General features: G+C 43.7%; 1 protein-coding gene across 1 annotated transcript; it reads left to right on the forward strand.

The window, feature by feature from the left end:
- Positions 1 to 14,780: 14,780 nt before the first annotated feature.
- Positions 14,781 to 16,860, forward strand: LOC110330721 (fidgetin-like protein 1). Its single transcript, XM_021211004.2, is given in 1 exon segment — positions 14,781 to 16,860. A coding segment is annotated over 1 exon segment (2,028 nt). The 3' UTR covers positions 16,809 to 16,860.
- The last annotated feature ends 1,129 nt before the right edge of the window (positions 16,861 to 17,989 follow it).

Here is a 17,989-nt window from a genome sequence, read left to right on the forward strand (position 1 = left end):
CAATTAGTGATCAAGGGGGGAGGTCCCCTTGTGGGTGGTGCCATCTCTGGGCTGGTAGACTTGGGTTCTATAAGAGAGCAGGCTGAGCAAGCCAGTGGAAGCAAGCCAGTAAAGAACATCCCTCCATGGCCTCTGCATCAGCTCCTACTTCCTGACCTGTTTGAGTTCCAGTCCTGACTTCCTTGGTGATGAACAACAGTATGGAAGTGTAAGCCAAATAAACCCTTTCCTCCCCAACTTGCATCTTGGTCATGATGTTTTGTCCAGGAATAGAAACCCTGACTACGACAGGAGGTGTGGCCTTGTTGGAGGAAGTATGTCATGGTGGGCGTGGACTTTGAGGCTCTTATGCTCAGGCTCCACCCAGTGTGAAATGAGACCCTCTTCCTGGCTGCTTGCAGAAGACTGAAGACTGTCTCCTCCTGACTCCATTCAGATCAAGATATAGAACTCTCAGCTCTTCCTCCAGCACCATGTCTGCCTGCATACTGTGATGCTTCCCACTATGATGATAATGGACTGAGCCTCTGAAACTCTAAGCCGGCTCCAATGATATGTTTTACTTTGCGGTCCCTTTACATCGATGAAATCCCAACTAAGACAGAGGGGAAGGACTCCGCTCCATTTAGGGGATGAGCCACTGAGAATCTGACCATGCCCTAGGTATCACAAACTGAACTTTTAATTTTTTTTTATTTTTTTTATTTTTTGCTGGGAGGAAGTTAACAAAAGTGGGGAGAGGACAGGGAAGAACTAGGAAGTGAATAAAAATATGTTGGGGAAAAAAAGAAAAGAAATGGCTTTACTTCTAGCCAGCACTGCAGAAATGCACACACTGAAAGTGTTTTCAGAGTAGTCTTATGGAGTTGAGAGGAGGGCCGAGGCTCAACTCCTCTTGTAGGGTTAGAGTGCTCCTTGTGGAAGTGGGACAGTCCAGGAGTCTGAACTCCCAATGTGCTTCTTTGCCATGTAGGTAACATTGTGAACTTGGTGAGTTCTCTCCCTCCCTGGTCAAAGTCATGCCATAAGTATAGCTCTGCCAGACCAGCAACAGAGAACGTATCGCTGGGTGAAGACAAAGGTGTTCCCTTTCATCTCAGTGTCTAGGACCTAAGAGCATTCCACAATCTCCAGGCTAGCTGGGTGCCAGGATGCCTACGACACCAAAATAGAACTTTACGGTGTTGGTAGGTACTTGTCACCTAATCGTCCTTGGATAGTCCAACGGAACTACAAGGGGACACCTGGAAGGGAAGCCATGTTCTTTTGCTTGTCCTGTAAGATAGGGTGTGCTTAGGTGAAGGTCCCTTTGGGGTTGCTAGTTTGGTGTGCAGGGATTGGCCCAAGAATAGGGATGGTTGCTGTGGCCCAAGAATGTGCCCCTTCCCTCTCTTAGGACTCAGTATAGGGGGTTTCCCATCACTGTGAGCAGATTTCATCCCGAAGCCTGGAGGCTTTCCTGACAATGCTTTCCATAGGACACATAGCTGGTCTGCTGTGTAAATCACTTCCAAATCAGTACCTGCCTTATAGAAGTCCTGCCTCTTAAACCTGACCACAGAAATGCCATCCTTGGGTTGAGGGTCCTAGTACAGACTGGCGTGTTGTAGTAGAGACTGGAAAGATTCAGACCCTTCCATGAATAGATGGGGAGGCCTAACAGTGCGGTCCATGGATAACTTGGCACTAGCGCCCCCACCGGCTGGTCCTCCGGGATTCTGCAGTCAGGCTATAGTCCTTTGGAACGTATGTATGGTTGGGCAGAACTATCATTTATGGACTCACTAAGTTTTCCTGGGTTCGAACAGGCCATCTCCTGACAAGGGAGTTCAGAAACAGACCTGGCAAGAGTGAAGCTGGAGGATAAAAAGTGTATGAGTCGTGTATGCGCGGTGAATACTCTAAGCATTGAAACCTTGTCTGTAGATTTCATTTATTCCTTGGCACGGGGTGGTAGGTCTGACAAAATCACCATATCTGGCTTGGTAGGTTATCTGACTGCTTTATAAAAAAAAAAAAAACAAGTTGAAGCCATCCTTGGAAAACCCAGAACCCCACTGTCCTTTTCTGTTGTCGGCGCTATATGCTCTTCACCAAGACTGTATTGGGAGCACCTTGGGGAGCACGTGCTGTGCCTTTAGTCCCAGCTGACCAACTTCTGTCTCTCTCTGCTAAGCGAAGGAATGAGCCTATGGAAAGCAATACTTTGCTGCTCTCGGTTTTCAAGTAGCAGTGTGAGTTTTGACTTGTGAGGCGCCCTTGAAGACACGTGCATGGGAAGAGAGCAACACACCTTGACTTGCTGGCATGTCTTCTGATAGAAAGCGTTCTACAGGCTGACCCAGGTGGTGAATGGTTCGATCTTGAATAACGGAACAATCGATGTTTTCTGATACCAAGCAAAGGTCTAGTGACTAGTATGAGGAATATCTAAGCAGCTGTGTACAGCCTATGTTGTTAGGGTCAGTCCACCTTCAGGCTTCTCCCAAGGGCGTGTTCATATGTATTTTTCTAGGAGAAGAGCCCTAGGGTTTTAGTGACTCTTTGCAAGGTTGTCTTGCCCTTGTCTTTTATCTCGACTTTGTCTGATTTCAGAGGCCAGGGCCGGGCTCCTTTGATACACATAGGCAAGAGACTGCCTCCCCAAACCTCCACACCACCTGACACAAATTGAGCTCCCTTGTTCAACACTGGAGTGATGTATGCCATTGGAGTGACATAGGCCATTGTCCCCCCCCCCCAGGGGAGGGGACATTCTGCTGTGCTGTGTCTTGGCCACCAGGTGGTGCCAAAGGAATCCCACTTAGCTTCCCAGCAGGCAGTCTTAAGGATGGTCTCTAGCTTGCATTTGTGTCACTTTCCTCTAGGAATTTTTGCATGAAAGACAATCCTCATACAAAGCTAGAATAGCTCTGAAACAGGTGACCATTCTTGTGAGATGAGGTAACCCACCATTGACAGAGCTCACAGGAGCCCCAACACTTCACTCAGCCCCCATCTCCCCAGGTAAGAGGATGTGCACTAAGCAAGCAAATTCGTTTCTTAGCAGTGTCCTCATGAGTGGACGTGTCATTTTCAGGGATGGCTTAGCAGCCTGAGAACGTGCTACCTGCATGAGATAGACATACCCACTGCAAACAAAGCAACCGATCACTCTGACCTAACAAGCCCTAATAAGCTTACCTTTCAAGCTCATACAGGTTCCAGAACCTATCCCAGAACTAAAGGCATTGCGCTTCTGTAGTAAGGATTGGTTTTGTATGCATGCATGATAAGGCCTGGGATAGGACCTTCCATATGTCATTCCACTTGCTCTCTCTCCGACTCTCTCCAGTCCTAATGTAGTTCAGGGCCTCTGCTTGGAGAATGGTGTCTCAAAATGGGCTGGATCTCCCTACATCAGTTAGCAGTTCCCACAGACACACTCACAGGCCAATTTGATCTCAATTTCTCCCGAGCGAAGCACTCTTCAGTTGACTCTGGGTTGTTTCACGTTGACATTTTAAAACTAATGACACATGGTGAGGTTTGGAAATTTCCTGTGACTTCAGATGGGCAGGGATGGCTTTGGGAGATGATTCTCAGCGGGTAGAGGGTACATGGCCCATCTTAGCTTCTTGCCAGGCAAATATGGAATGCTTCCCCTGTGAGGCTTGCTATACAGGTGCTATATTTGAAGGTAGGTTACGTTTCCAACTGATGAGAACAGCAAAGGTTAGAAACCAAGTAGATCCTGGGACTGACATTCTCCACGGTGGAAGGTCAAGACGTGCTAATCGAGGCTGTGACTGCTTCTTCCAGAAAGCAGTGTGCCTAACGTTTGTAACAGCTGCGTGGACATAGTGGTAGCTTCATGGTAGGCTGTGATCCAGAATAGCACAGAGAACTGTCGCTCCTGGAGGTAGCTTTGCTTAGCATGCAGTGAAATTAAGCCTCCTCAGGCATGAAGAGTCATCTTTCCTGAATTTGTGTAGACAGGTCTCTTCAACCAGTGATGCTCATGACCTGGGGCCAGATTGATGGATAACATTCTATTTGGGGGGGGGGCACTTTCTGCTGGGGAAGCACAGCCAGCTTGCCTAGTTGACAGAACCCCAGTCATGTGGAGTTGACTTGAGGGGTCAGGGCTAAGAGCTGCTCTTGATGTTGCTCCACATATAAGAAAACATTCTGGAGCACAGAGGTGAAAGGAAAGCATAAGGGAGTCTCCCAGAGATTGGGGTTTGAACTCGCCGTTTGGAGGGGCCTGGTTAGTCCCAGTCTGCTGCTAACTGAGGAAGGAACATGAATAAGCACAAAGTGGAGCCCAGAAAGGGCAGACACCCAGAAGATTAGGGTCCTGAGGTCAGACTTAGTACTTAACCCTGCAGGAGATGGGCTAGTCGGTTCCATGATTGACTTCAGGATGGTGCATAGTGGTCTCCATTGGAAGCAAGAGTAATATCATAGCTATTCCCAACCTTTATACCTATGTATATGCCCTTGAAGGCATCAGTGGTATGCATTAGGGTCTTGGGGAAGCTGAGTGCCTTCTTGGTGAACTCACCACTGGATTCTGATTGGGATGACCTTATTTATCATAGTGTATGGCTTGGAGGAATTTCTTAATCCCAAGGTTCCTAGCAAACACAGAGTTTTTCTGACTTTATGTATGATCCCTGATTCTGTTACTTAGCTTCAGTAATACTTGCCAGAAAGCTGCATAATTTTCCCCTAGCAACGTGTTGTGTAATGCAGGGGTTTAGTGGGTCTATCTTGATGCTAACTTCCAGATTTGATGACAACTAAGAATATCTCCCTATATCAGAAGATGGCATACTGGAGAAGCTAACTGTCTTGGCAGAGGGGAGATGTGCTAGGGTATCTTCAGTTCCTCCATCAGACGACACACGGAAAGAGGCTGACTGAAGCTAAGGCTTGTATCCATTATTCAGATAGTGGGGAGCACTTGGCTATGATTCTGGCCAGGGGACTTACTCACTAGAACAGACTGCTGCTAAGACTACACTAGACTGATGATCCCAGACTTCAGGTTGTGGACTGGTCTGGCCGTTCTTGCCTCTCATTTTGGAAAATCCTCTTCACCTGTTAAACTGTGGCCAAGAATTTGAGGAGTGGCGGCAGCAGGCTGTTTGAGCAGCAGCTGAAAGCACACATCTCAGGCTGCAGGCAGGAAACAGTGCTCACTCAGAATGGTGGGAGTCTTTCAACTCAAAGAACACATCTTCAAATATACCCAAATAGCAAATAACTGGGGATGCGAAAATGAGGGACACTTTATTTAAACCACAACAGATGGAAGATTCAGGGGTGGATCTGTCTATGGACAAGTCCTCAGAAGGGAGTGGCCCTGCTCTGTGGTTGAGGCCCCTCAACTTTGTGCATTGGCCCACCACCAGGACTAGGATAATTATACACAGTCAGTTGATGGCTGAAGTGATCTACAGTTTATTAGTGATGTCTGGAGTTTGGAAACTGTATTCTTGATTAGACACTGTGATGGCTTTATCATATTTTTTTTGAAGCATCAGGGAAATTGTGTTCTGTCAGCTTTCTTATAGGGCAGCATCCTGAAGCTGCCAATTGGTTCATTGCCAGGATCTTCTGATCTCCAGGGCATGAGTGGGAAGCCCCCCTAAGGGTACTTAGGTTATGGGGGGAGGGGTATGGGAATCTTTCGGGATAGCATTTGAAATGTAAATAAAGAAAATAAAAAAAAAAAAAAAGGGTACTTAGGTTAATGCTACGGCTTCCACTTTTGCAGTGGAGTATCTGGAACAGGCTCTCTTCGTTTAGGAAGAGGTGACACTGGGTATAGCTTGTATTTGAAAGCTTAGTCTTTAAGATTCAGTCGTCCTTGACTGTTTGAAGTAGCAACTTGGATTACCTACAGGAGGCTAAGAAAGTCACGGGTCTTGTATTTCTTGCCTTCTCTGCAATAAGAACAGTTTCTGCTCTTGACAAAAGTTCAGGTGACCTGACAAGCACCCAGAAGAACAAGAACCACTAGACTCACTCCAAGTTCGTGTGATGGAGGGCACACAGCTGTGGAGTTACTGACTAAAGATATGGGAGGAAGCGACTTCTGTGGTTAGTCTTTATTTCCTGGCACTATAACAAATTACTCAGACGAAAGCAACTTAAGGGGGAAGAGGAGAGGTCTTATTCACCTCACAGTTCAGGCTAGCAGGAAATGGCAGAAGCAGGAGCTTGACTGATGAAGCTGGTCATATACATCTATACTCAAGCAGATTCATGCATGTGTGCTTGCCTATGCTCGGCTGTTCTCTGTTTTGACAAATCCAGGACGCCAAGCCTAGAGACCCACTCCGAGGAAACTGCACTGCCTGCGGTTAAGATAGTTTTCCTACACTAATTAGTGTAATGAAGATATAATACCTTAGACATTCTTAAAGGTCGGTCTTGACCTATATAATCTCCCACAAGTCTGCCTAGGAATTTATTTCCTAGCTGATTCTACATTGTCAAGTTGATAGTTAACACTAGCTGTGTCCAAATACTTTCCCACTGATAGGGAAATAGACTTCTATAATGATATTTCAAAACTGGTGCTGCAATTTGGGTGCACTCACTAAGTTTGTGTTAGGATTCTCTAGATGAGCAGAAACAATGGGATGATTAGACACAATACACAAGGATTAAGTTGGTCAGTTGGCATCAAAATCGCAACAGTGGCTAAATCTCACCTGAGAAGCTGAGACCCCAGAAGTTGCTGGATCCTTGATGCTGTGGGTACATTTGGAGTATTCCCAGGGTAGCTGTCACTCACTGGGGAGTCCATGAAGCTGAATACCCCAGAAGTCCTAATCTGGTTCAGGGAACCCAAAAGGTTCTTAGAGAAACCTTTAATTCCTCAGTCTACAATGGAAGCCTGGAAATGCTGGTTCTGAGGGTGAATCATCTCAGAAGGAAGAGGGAAGGCAAGGTGTATCTTCTGCCATATCCTTTATCTGGACTGCTACCAGAAGGAAGATGGTACCCACATCTAGTGGGAGGGTCTTCCCTAATCAATGACAGCAATCAGGGTAGTTCTTCAATCAGGTGCTCTAATTGTGTCAAGTTGACATTATTAAGACCATAAACCATCCAGTGTGGATTAGTGGGTGTTCTCTCCCCTCTGTAACAAATGAGATAGTCTACAGAGAGAACTTCAGGAGCCTGACTTCCTGTCCCATCTGGACAACACAGACTAGGGCTCTGGTCCCTAGTGGTGGCTGTGGTCGAGATGTCTTTCAAGAAGATGATGAGTCAAGATTTGAAGAAAGCTGGTAGAGGATCCGAGGCACAGGCCTATAGTGAGGAAGAGCCGGAGTTGGATAGATGTCAGACAAGGACATGAGACTAGCAGTGTGCTCCATAGCAAATAGCTTCAACTGCATCTGTCCTGTGTCAGGGTGGCTGAGGTTTCTACTCATGAAGTGACACCTGGAGGCCAAAAGCTGCCTCCCTATTAAGTGCCATGTCCTGCCTTGAAGAGGAACTAACTTCATGTTGGCATTTGGTGTCCGCATGGCATCCTCCATTATGCACTTCAAGCGAATGCTGTTGCTGAGAATTTCAGATAATTCATCCAATAGTGCCAGGACGTATGATAAAAGCAGGATAGCCTGTTCCAGTGCTCCTCTTGAAATCTTAGTTGGTTGCTTGTTCAGGTGAAACAGATGGAATTCTATGTGGTAAACTGGGTGTTCTGAATACAGAGGCATAGAATGTTAACTTTCTATTTAATGAGTATCCACCACACTAGGATGAATGCTCTTCAGGGTGGAAAGTTAGATGTTATTGCCTTGCCATGATAAAAGATAGTTTACCCTGATGACAGGATGCTAATCTTATTGGAGGACTTAAATATTACACTGTTGACTAGTTCATAGGAAGTCTACTCAGTTAAAGGCTTCTGGGATGGATTTCTTATTTATTTATTTATTGTTTTTTTTCAAGACAGGGTTTCTCTGTATAACCCTGGCTGTCCTATTGTTTTTTTTCTCTGTATAGCCCTGGCTGTCCTGGAACTCTTTGTAGACCAGGTTGGCCTCCTGGGATGGATTTCTTAAGTGGCAAAGCATATAAGTGGACTGCTTGCCTAGTGGGTTACAGAGCATTCTTTGAATTAATCTCCAACTAGACTGACCTTTGGGTACAATGTGCTTTGGTTGGTGTTTCTACAGCTTCCTCTAGCTGCCTATTTTTCAGAGTTTGTTGCCTATTTTCTATGAATCATGTTTGTGTCAGTGGTACTGCCTGAAAAGCAACTTTAAGGAAGGAAAAGGTTGATGAAGTCCATGATGAGAGGAAGGTGTGATGGAGCGGTTGTCTATAGCATTGATAACATGTGGCACAAAGGCTGCTCATATGGTAGCAGACAGAAGGCAAAGTGTACAAGGCAGTGCTACCAGGGAGGGAATGGGAAAGCCCCAAAAGATGCCACCTTATCTAGTAGCAGACCCCATGCTCTTAAAGACTCTATAGCCTTCAAAAACGCATTATAAGCAGTAGACCAAGCACTCAAAAGACGGGCCTGTAGAGGACATAAATCCATTCATCCAATCTCTTACCAGCCAGTCTACTTGACATATGAATAAGTGTTTCTGTCTTGGGCCTCTTCTGCCTTCCTACAACTGTATGAACTCATCCTCTGCCCACTAGGAATTTTCATGACGTGTTTTAAGTATATCTCCAAAGAACCCTGGTAGCACAATCATTTACAATGTGATTTTGTGTTGAGCCAGTTCATGTAGGAGACAGGACCAGTGTTTGTTCCTTTTCTGGTGTCTTAGGGTTCCTGTTGCTGTGATGAAACATCATGTCCAGAACAACTTAGTTGGGTCTTATTGCTGTGAAGTAACCAAGGCAACTCTTATAAAGGAAAACATTTAATTGGGGTTGGCATACAGTTTCAGTGTTCAGTCCATTGTCATCATGGCAGGAAGCATGGCAGCAGGCAGACAGACCTGGCACTGGAGGAACCAAGAGTTCTCCGTCTGATCTGAAGGCAGCAGAATAGGGACTGTCTTCTACACATAGCTTGAGCATAGGGATCCTCATTTCCCACCTTCACAGTGACACACTCCCTCCAATAAGGCCATTCCTCATAATAGTGTCACTCCCTGGGGGTCAAGCATTCAAATACATGATTCTATGGGAGGACGAACCTATTCAAACCACCACAGGGAAGAAAGGCTTTGATTCAGCTTTCACATCACTGTTCATCACCGAAGGAGGTCAGGACAGGAACTCACACAGGGCAGGAACCTGGAGGCAGGAGCTGATGCAGAGGCCGTGGAGGGTGCTGCTTACTGTTCTGCTCTCCATGGCCTCCTTAGCCTGATATTTTTTTTTTTTTATAGAAACCAGGATCACCAGTCCAGGGCTGGCACCACCCACAGTGGGCTGGGCCCTTCATTACCAGTTTTAAAAAATGCCTTATAGGCTTTGTCTACAACCCATTTTACAGAGGCATTTTCTCAATCGAGGCTCCTTCCTCTTGAATGACTTTAGCTTGTGTCAAGTTGACATAAAATTATCCAGTACAGTGGCCCTGGACTTGCTTTAGTGGAGCTCTTTAAGATGGACCTGTCCTTGGACTGGAGAGATGGTTCAGTGGTTAAGAGCACTGATTGCTCTTCCAGAGGTCCTGAGTTCAATTCCCAGCAACCACAGATGGTGGCTTACAACTATTTGTAATGGGGTCTGATGCCCTCTTCTGGTGTGTCTGATGACAGCAACAGTGTACTAACATATATAAAGTATATATATATATATATATATATATATATATATATATATATATATACTTTAAAGAACCTGTCATGAATAGGGGTTTCTTCTGGTAGGGTTAAGGTTCATTTTTCCTTCCATTGTTCTACAGATGCTGAGGTTTCAGAAAGACTTACATGACCTGCATGGCTTTTATTAGCACAAAACACCATTCTTGCAGGAGGCACAAATCTGGTCATTGTTGTTGCAATTTTACTTTAATACCTGAAATTAGGTTATTTCTGGGCATAACAGAGTAACCCATAAAAACTGGTCTAAGCTTGGTTGATGATGCAGGTGGTACTGATGGAGTTTGTGAAGCAGATTTATCCTAACCACTCATTTACCACTGATCAATTATTGATCTCTGCTTGCATCAAACAAATGACACTTTGCACACAGCACATACCAACAGTGAGTGTAATTCTACCTTTTTTTGAGGATTAGATATTAGCTATTATTGACTCTTTCATTACAAGCAGAGAAGCTTTCAAGGTCAGCTTCTCAGAGAAACACTATACTCATGGTAAACATTCTATAAATTCTATTGCCTGATTCATGATTGTAGAAAACTGATATGTTGCAAATTCAAGCTAAATTACCTTGGGGGTGTGTTTAGCAGCCTTTACTACTGTTTATTTCCATCTGTTTCTGACTAAGCATTTCTGTGCCTGTCACTAAAACCTTTCAGAATATATTAATTTAAGAAACTTCTAGTTTCTACCAAGCAACAGGTTAAAAATGTCAGCATTTATTATCTGAAATGCTTTCACCCATCTGCCTCATGTGTCCACCACTGTTGTTGGAAAGTGCCTTGACCTGTGACATGAATTTCTTCTCTAGTTATAAAATGTCATGAGATTTTTTATATTGGAACACTGTGTCTGAGAAAACTGAGTCATTGTTTCTAGAGTGTGGCCACTCCTGTGTGATTCCAGAATTAACTACGTATATTCCCTGTCAGGTGAGAGTAGTGTTTTTGCATTGACAAAGGACATATAGAGAGAGATGTTCTATACAGTGGGTGTGTCACTTACACAAAAAACAAGACTAATTATACAGCCTCTGAATAATGTCGCAACCGAACACATAAGGATGATGTCTCTGTGTTGTAGAATCCTGGTTTTGCACCTCTGTTTCAGACTATGAGAATATAAACATCCCCTCCCAATATTAGCTTGCTTCACTTTGAACTAAACATTTAGCATCTGAAACATAAAAACAAAAAAAACAAAAAAAAAAACAAAAAAAAAACTGGTCTAAGTTAAGTTCTGTTTCTAGTTGCTGTCTTATGAAACCCATCATTAAAATTCATAATTGGGTTCTATTTGCTATGAAATGAGATTACTTGGTAGCTGGAGACTGAATGAGGGCCACATACCTGAGAAGCAAACACTTCACTACTGTCCTGGGTCACCAGCCCCTGAGTGGTTCTCATATATCTCACATTGTCATCAACGCTAAAAACATGCCAATGTTTAAATTACTAAAACATGCAAGTCGCATTTAACCATTTTTTAAAAAATAAGCTGGAAAGTACATTGTTTATATTTTCTTTTTCCTTTTTAAAGATTTATTTATTTATGTGAGTACACTGTAGCTGTACAGATGGTTGTGAGCTTTCATGTGGTTGTTGGGAATTGAATTTTTAGGATCTCTGCTCGCTCAGTCAACCAGCTTGCTCAGTCCCTGCTTACTCCGGCCCAAAGATTTATTTATAAGTACACTTATTTATAAGTATTTATAAGTACACTGTAACTGACTTTAAACGCACCAGAAGAGGATGTCAGATCTCATTACGGGTGGTTGTGAGCCACCATGTGGTTGCTGGGATTTGAACTCAGGACCTTCAGAAGAGCAGTAAATGCTCTTACCCACTGAGCTATTTCACCAGCCCGTGTTTATATTTTCTAAAGCGAAAAGGTTATTTGTTATTTCTATAGTTTACATAATGTCTATAATATAATGGTTTTAATAGGAAATAAGGCTTGCCATTTACAAACTATGTATATCATGACACCTTATTCCACTAAGGTGGTTCCAAACCCTGCTGCAATGGCTCTCATGCCAAGCCCAAGCAGAAATTCTGGGAAACTTCAAAATCCTGCTTCATATAAAGTAGGAACTGAAGTGGAAACTTCTGGTTTCTTCGGAAAATCGGTTGTGTCAAATGATGTTCTGCCCCTGATATAGCTCTCTGTTGTGAGGCTATGCCAGTGCCTGGCAAATACAGAAGTGGATGCTCACAGTCATCTATTGGATGGAACACAGGGCCCCCAATGCAGGAGCTAGAGAAAGTACCCAAGGAGCTAAAGGGATCTGCAGCCCTATAGGAGGAACAACAATATGAACTAACCAGTACCCCCAGAGCTGTGTCTGTAGTTGTATATGTAGCAGAGGATGGCCTAGTCGGCCAACAGTGGGAGCAGAGGCCCTTGGTCTTGCGAAGATCATATGCCCCAGTATAGGGGAATGTCAGGGCCAGGAAGTCATAGTGGGTGGGTTGGGGAGCAGGGCAGGGGGGAGGGCATAGGGGGTTTTGGGGATAACATTTGAAATGTAAATGAAGAAAATATCTAATATCTAATAAAAAAAAGATAAGATCTGTCACTTAAAAAAAATGATGTTCTGCTGGGGCACACAGGTGACAGGATGTTTTACTGAAGCAGACACAGGTGAAAGGATGTTTTGCTATAGCAGAGATGTGAAAGGATGTGTGATGTTTAGAAGGAATAGAAATATGACCCCATGGACAATAGGAGCTCGAGCACTGGTTCAGTTGGCTCCACCTTGCTATTTTTCACTAATGACATGCATGTGTTGGCTCACTCTGCATTGTGTTGCTGAGCTTCGTGTGTGGTGACACCATAGACACTGAGCTTCGTGTGTGGGTGTATGGTGACTTCATAGAGACTCACCAACTCCTGTGGCTTCTTGTTGCGCCCACAGACTTGGGCCAGTTGGCAAGCGGTTTCTTCTATATTGAACTGCCATTGCTTATTCATGAGTGGTGTCTGCTGAATGAACTGCAGCTGCTAGTTTGTGTTTGGTATTTGCTGGTAGACTGGACTGAAAACAACGGAGATCGGAATCATCCCCAAAGAACTATTTCTAAACAGGTCTACTTCCCCTATGTCCTAATAAACTTCCTTTTCCACCACCTCTGGTGGGTGGTGGGATAGAGGGGAGGTTGAACCCTTATTTAAAGTAGGTTGAGAAAAACATATGCCCATATGGGATGCTGATTAATTGGAGAATACATCCATAGATGAAGTAAATCTTATGTTTTTATATTTTGATGTTCCAACTAGTTGAGGGGAGACCGATAGCTTAGAAAACCATAACATCTATGAAGAAGTTTGTAGAAGAGTTGTTTTAAATACATCTAACCAAGTTGAAGCAGTATAAGCCTGAGAATCCCTGAGGTGTGAAAATGGCAAAACAGAGGCAGCATTTCGGTCTGCTCAGAACGCACACAATGCCCGGATCACGTGTCAGATTTTGAGTACCTGGCTACAGTTCAAGCATTTGCTGTTCTAAAAGCTGTACCTAGAGCTTTCCCAGATGCTTGTGAATTATATACCCCTTACTGTGCAAACATGTGAAGTAGCTTGAGATCCTTGGTGGTGCTGTTGTTGTGGTAAACCTTACCGGCAATATACATACGTGTGTACTTCAGTAGTGCATGTAAAGGGATCACCCTAGACCAGACCTCATTGGTTTTCTTTTCAAGAAACATGAGCTGGTGGATTTAATACAGCTTCTACTCTGGTAGAAGAGTAGAATGTATAGCCTTTCTATATGAGTTCATGAGCATCGGAATAGCAACATGACACACACCAGGGTCTGTCAGCCGCCATAGGTTTTCTTCTCTCCATTGATGGCGTTCGTTTTTTGTTCCCAATAAAATTATAATTTGTGTTTTTATTTCTTTTTGCACAAACATTTAAGAACCAAGTTTTCTCTCGACAGCTTAATATTTACTGCTTCCTCATCCTTGTCCTCCTCCTCCTCCTCTTTGTCCTTCTCCTCCTCCTACTCTTTGTCCTCCTCCTCTTCCTCCTTTGCATAGAACAGGAACACTGTTGGTGCTGGTGTTGGTTGAGCAATGTCTTCCTATACTTTGATTTTTCTGTTTTTGTCACTGTATTAGTCAGGATTTTCTAGAGGCATAGAACTTATGGGTAGTCTCTATATAGTAAGGGAATTTGTTGATGACTTATGGTCTGTTGTCCAACTCTCCAACAATGATCAACAGCAGCTGTGAATGGAAGTTCAAGGATCTAGTAGTTGCTCAGTCCCACAAGGCACACAGGTGAAGAAGAGAGAACCTTCCTTCTTCCAATGTCCTCATGTAGGTCTCCAGCAGAAGGTATGGCTCATGTTTGAATTCTTATACAATTTCACTTTGCCCACACAGGAACTTCTGGTAATTTCTAGTCAGTCCCATAGCTCCTGCAGCTACTGCAACCACGTCCCCCAAAAGCCATATTCTGGGGCTGCCCTTTTTCCAGCTGCCTACTCCCATAGGTTTTAGGGCACTACACAAAACTATGGCCCATCCATCAGATCATGGGAACTTTGTGGGAGGGATTTTCTTGTTATATGGAGCACCGCAACTGTAAACCCCTGTGTCTCCTCTTGGATTTGTTACATATCAAGTATCCGTAGTGAAATAAAACTAGTTACAGCTTTTTGGTGGCTGCCGTCCCGGCAGGGAGCACAGGTGAAGACAGCCATAGCTTAAGAGATATACTCAAGAGTCACTGCTGAAAGAACAGATTATGCATTCAGAATTCAAGGCCTGGGAAATGGCTTCATGGGTCAAAGCTGCCGAACCTGAGGACCTGAAGCCTGGGATCCCTAGGAACCGTCGTGCTCAGCCTGTGCTGATAACACCGAGAAGTATTCAGTACCTGGAAAAGTACATAGTGCTACCTTGGAACTTGGCCTTGATTTCTGGCATTGGTCATAATCAGCAGAGTTCTCTCTAAGCCTTTGACATGGAGACATCCAGCTCTAGGTCTGTGCAGGTGGATGAATGGCAGAAGAATTATTGTGTGGTTACATCCAGCATATGTACACCAAAGTAAAAGGCTGATGCGTACTGTACATTACTACTGCGTATTCAGTATGCATATGCCAACTCCAAAATCTCTCAGGTCTTTGCTAACAACCTGTTCAAAAGGTATACAGAAAAATACTCTGCAATTGTTGATTCTCACAATGTTGTAACTGGCTTGAATAACTATGCAGAGAGCATTTTTGCTTTGGCAGGATCTCAACAGACTGACAGTGACAAGTGGCAGTCTGGATTGTCAATAGATAATGTTTTCAGAATGAGTAGTGTACAGGAGATGGTGCAGGCTGGCAAGAAATTTAAAGAGTCTCTGTTGGAACCTGCTGATGCATCAGTCGTCATGTGTAAAGAGCTCACCATCTTTGAGGTTCCTCAGCTTAGTGTTTGTGGAGGTTCTGAAGAGGCTGACGTATTATCCAGTTCAGCTCATGACACAGATAAGACCCAAGCCATTCCAGGAAGCAGTCTGAGATGTTCCCCTTTTCAGAGTGCTTGGCTGCCTAAGGAAACTAATACCACTAAGACATGTGTCACCTCCTCAACATCTTTAGGTGAGTCAGCCACTGCCACATTTCACATGACACCATTATTTGGAAACACCAAAAAGGAAACTCAAAGCTTTCCTAAAACCAGCACAGGGCTAAATAGGTTCTTACCTAATCTGTCTTGTGTTCCTTCTGGCTGTGAAAATCCTCAAGAAAGGAAGGCTTTTAATGACTCTGACACCATTGACATGCTTTCCAATCCAACACTGAATAAGGCTCCTAGTAAAACAGAGGCCAGAGGCCAAAGGGAAGATAACAGCCTGCCTACCTTTAAAACTGCAAAAGAACAGTTATGGGCAGATCAAAAAAAGAAGGGCCGTCAATCCCAGCATACATCTAAATCTTCTAATGGTGTTATGAAAAAGTCTCTGGGAGCTGGGAGATCGAGAGGGATATTTGGAAAGTTTGCTCCTCCTGTATCGAATAAGCAAGATGGAAGTGAGCAGAGTGGAAAGGAGAAGCTCAAGCCTAGTAGGGCAGGGTCTGCATGCCTCACTGATGATTGTCTGAAGAACGTGGAGCCAAGGATGGTTGAACTTATTATGAATGAAATTATGGAACAGGGGCCTCCAGTACATTGGGACGATATTGCTGGAGTAGAATTTGCCAAAGCCACAATAAAGGAAATCGTTGTGTGGCCCATGATGAGGCCAGATATCTTTACTGGATTGCGAGGGCCCCCTAAAGGACTTCTGCTCTTTGGCCCTCCAGGGACTGGTAAAACTCCGATTGGCAAGTGCATTGCTAGCCAGTCTGGAGCAACGTTCTTCAGCATCTCTGCTTCGTCATTGACATCTAAGTGGGTAGGTGAGGGAGAAAAAATGGTCCGTGCATTGTTTGCTGTTGCAAGGTGTCAGCAGCCAGCTGTCATATTTATCGATGAAATTGATTCTTTCTTGTCTCAACGAGGAGATGGTGAACATGAATCTTCAAGAAGGATAAAAACAGAATTTTTAGTTCAGTTAGATGGAGCAACCACATCTTCTGAAGAGCAGATTCTTGTGGTGGGAGCTACAAATCAGCCCCAAGAGATTGATGAAGCTGCCTGGAGAAGATTGGTGAAAAGACTTTATATTCCTCTCCCAGAAGCTTCAGCCAGGAAACAGATAGTAGTTAATCTCATGTCTAAGGAGCAATGTTGTCTCAGTGATGAAGAAACTGAACTGGTAGTGCAGCGGTCTGATGGGTTTTCTGGAGCAGATATGACACAGCTTTGCAGAGAGGCTTCTCTTGGTCCTATTCGCAGCTTGCACACTGCTGACATTGCTACCATAAGTCCAGACCAAGTTCGACCAATAGCTTATATNGATTTTGAAAATGCTTTTAAAACTGTGCGACCTACTGTATCTCCAAAAGACTTGGAGCTTTATGAAAACTGGAATGAAACATTTGGTTGTGGAAAGTGAATACAGCAATTGAAGGGAGAAGCTGCCATCTAATAGTAGTCTTTACCTTTAGCGTAAGAAGGTTGGTGTGCTACTTGTATTGTTTTGGAGTATATCCTGAGTTCTGTGCCTCAGATTAGAGTAACAGCTTGACTACTGACTGATATAGTAGTATGTTGTATTTGCCTTCCAGTTATATGATCTATAAGCTCATTAAATAGAATGACCTTTTGTTTCTACGTGGATTCAAATCGGAACTTTAGTCTGGTAATAGTAAACTTTGTTAGTGTAGTAGTATTATTGCTTACATTTGAAACAGCATTGCATTCTTGACTTAAGAGTTAAGATCTTGCCAAAAGCTAGAGTGAAAGCAACAGAAAGTAAACTACATTAACCCATGCTCGTTTGTAACTTGTGGGCTTTTTTTTTTTTCTATCAAAATTAAATAATAAAAACATTTTAGAAATAGCAAGATGTAATCTTGTATCAGGGATGTAGCCTGCCTCAAAAGATAAGTATGGTTTTTTTTTTTTTCCAAGGGATCTAGAAAGTTTTCTTACGATTTTGTCTGATAATTCTTAATAGCCTATTTCAAACTAAATGTTTTTAAATTAAAGAGAATAAAAATAGTTTATTACCAAAAAAAAAAAAAACTAGTCACAATGAGACCTAAAGTTAATATAGTTTGATGATATTTCTTACATTAAGTTTCTGTTTTGTTTGTAAGATCCGAATCCACTGACGGTGCTTGCTTTGGAGTTTTTTGTAGAGTGAGTGCCCCTGTGCATCCGCTGCTATTTTAAGGCCTTCTTTCTCTCCCTGGCCATTGGCAGGAATCCAGTTCATCCTTCATACAAGTCTGTTGATTGAATGTTGATGGCCCAGCACGTTTTTTAAGGAACGCTGTAATGCAAGGACATATTCTAGAGCTTCTGAATGAGTATGCTAGATCTCAATGTGGGCCTCATCTCGAAGAGTGTCTTCATGACTGCATTGCTTTTCTGTTGCTGTGATAAAACACCACGGCCAAACACAACTCAGGAGGAAGGGGGTTGTTTTGGCTTACTGTCCCAGAGAGCCCATCTGAGTATCATTATCTCAGCTGTCTCCCCTCAGTCATGAGAAACCCCACAAATTAGGTCAACTGCTTCACATCCTCAGCTCTGCCGGTGCTTCCTAATGCAGCGGAAGCTCAGGAAAGT

This window comes from Mus pahari, chromosome 13 (assembly GCF_900095145.1).
Source record: "Mus pahari chromosome 13, PAHARI_EIJ_v1.1, whole genome shotgun sequence".
Taxonomy (NCBI): Eukaryota; Metazoa; Chordata; class Mammalia; order Rodentia; family Muridae; genus Mus; species Mus pahari.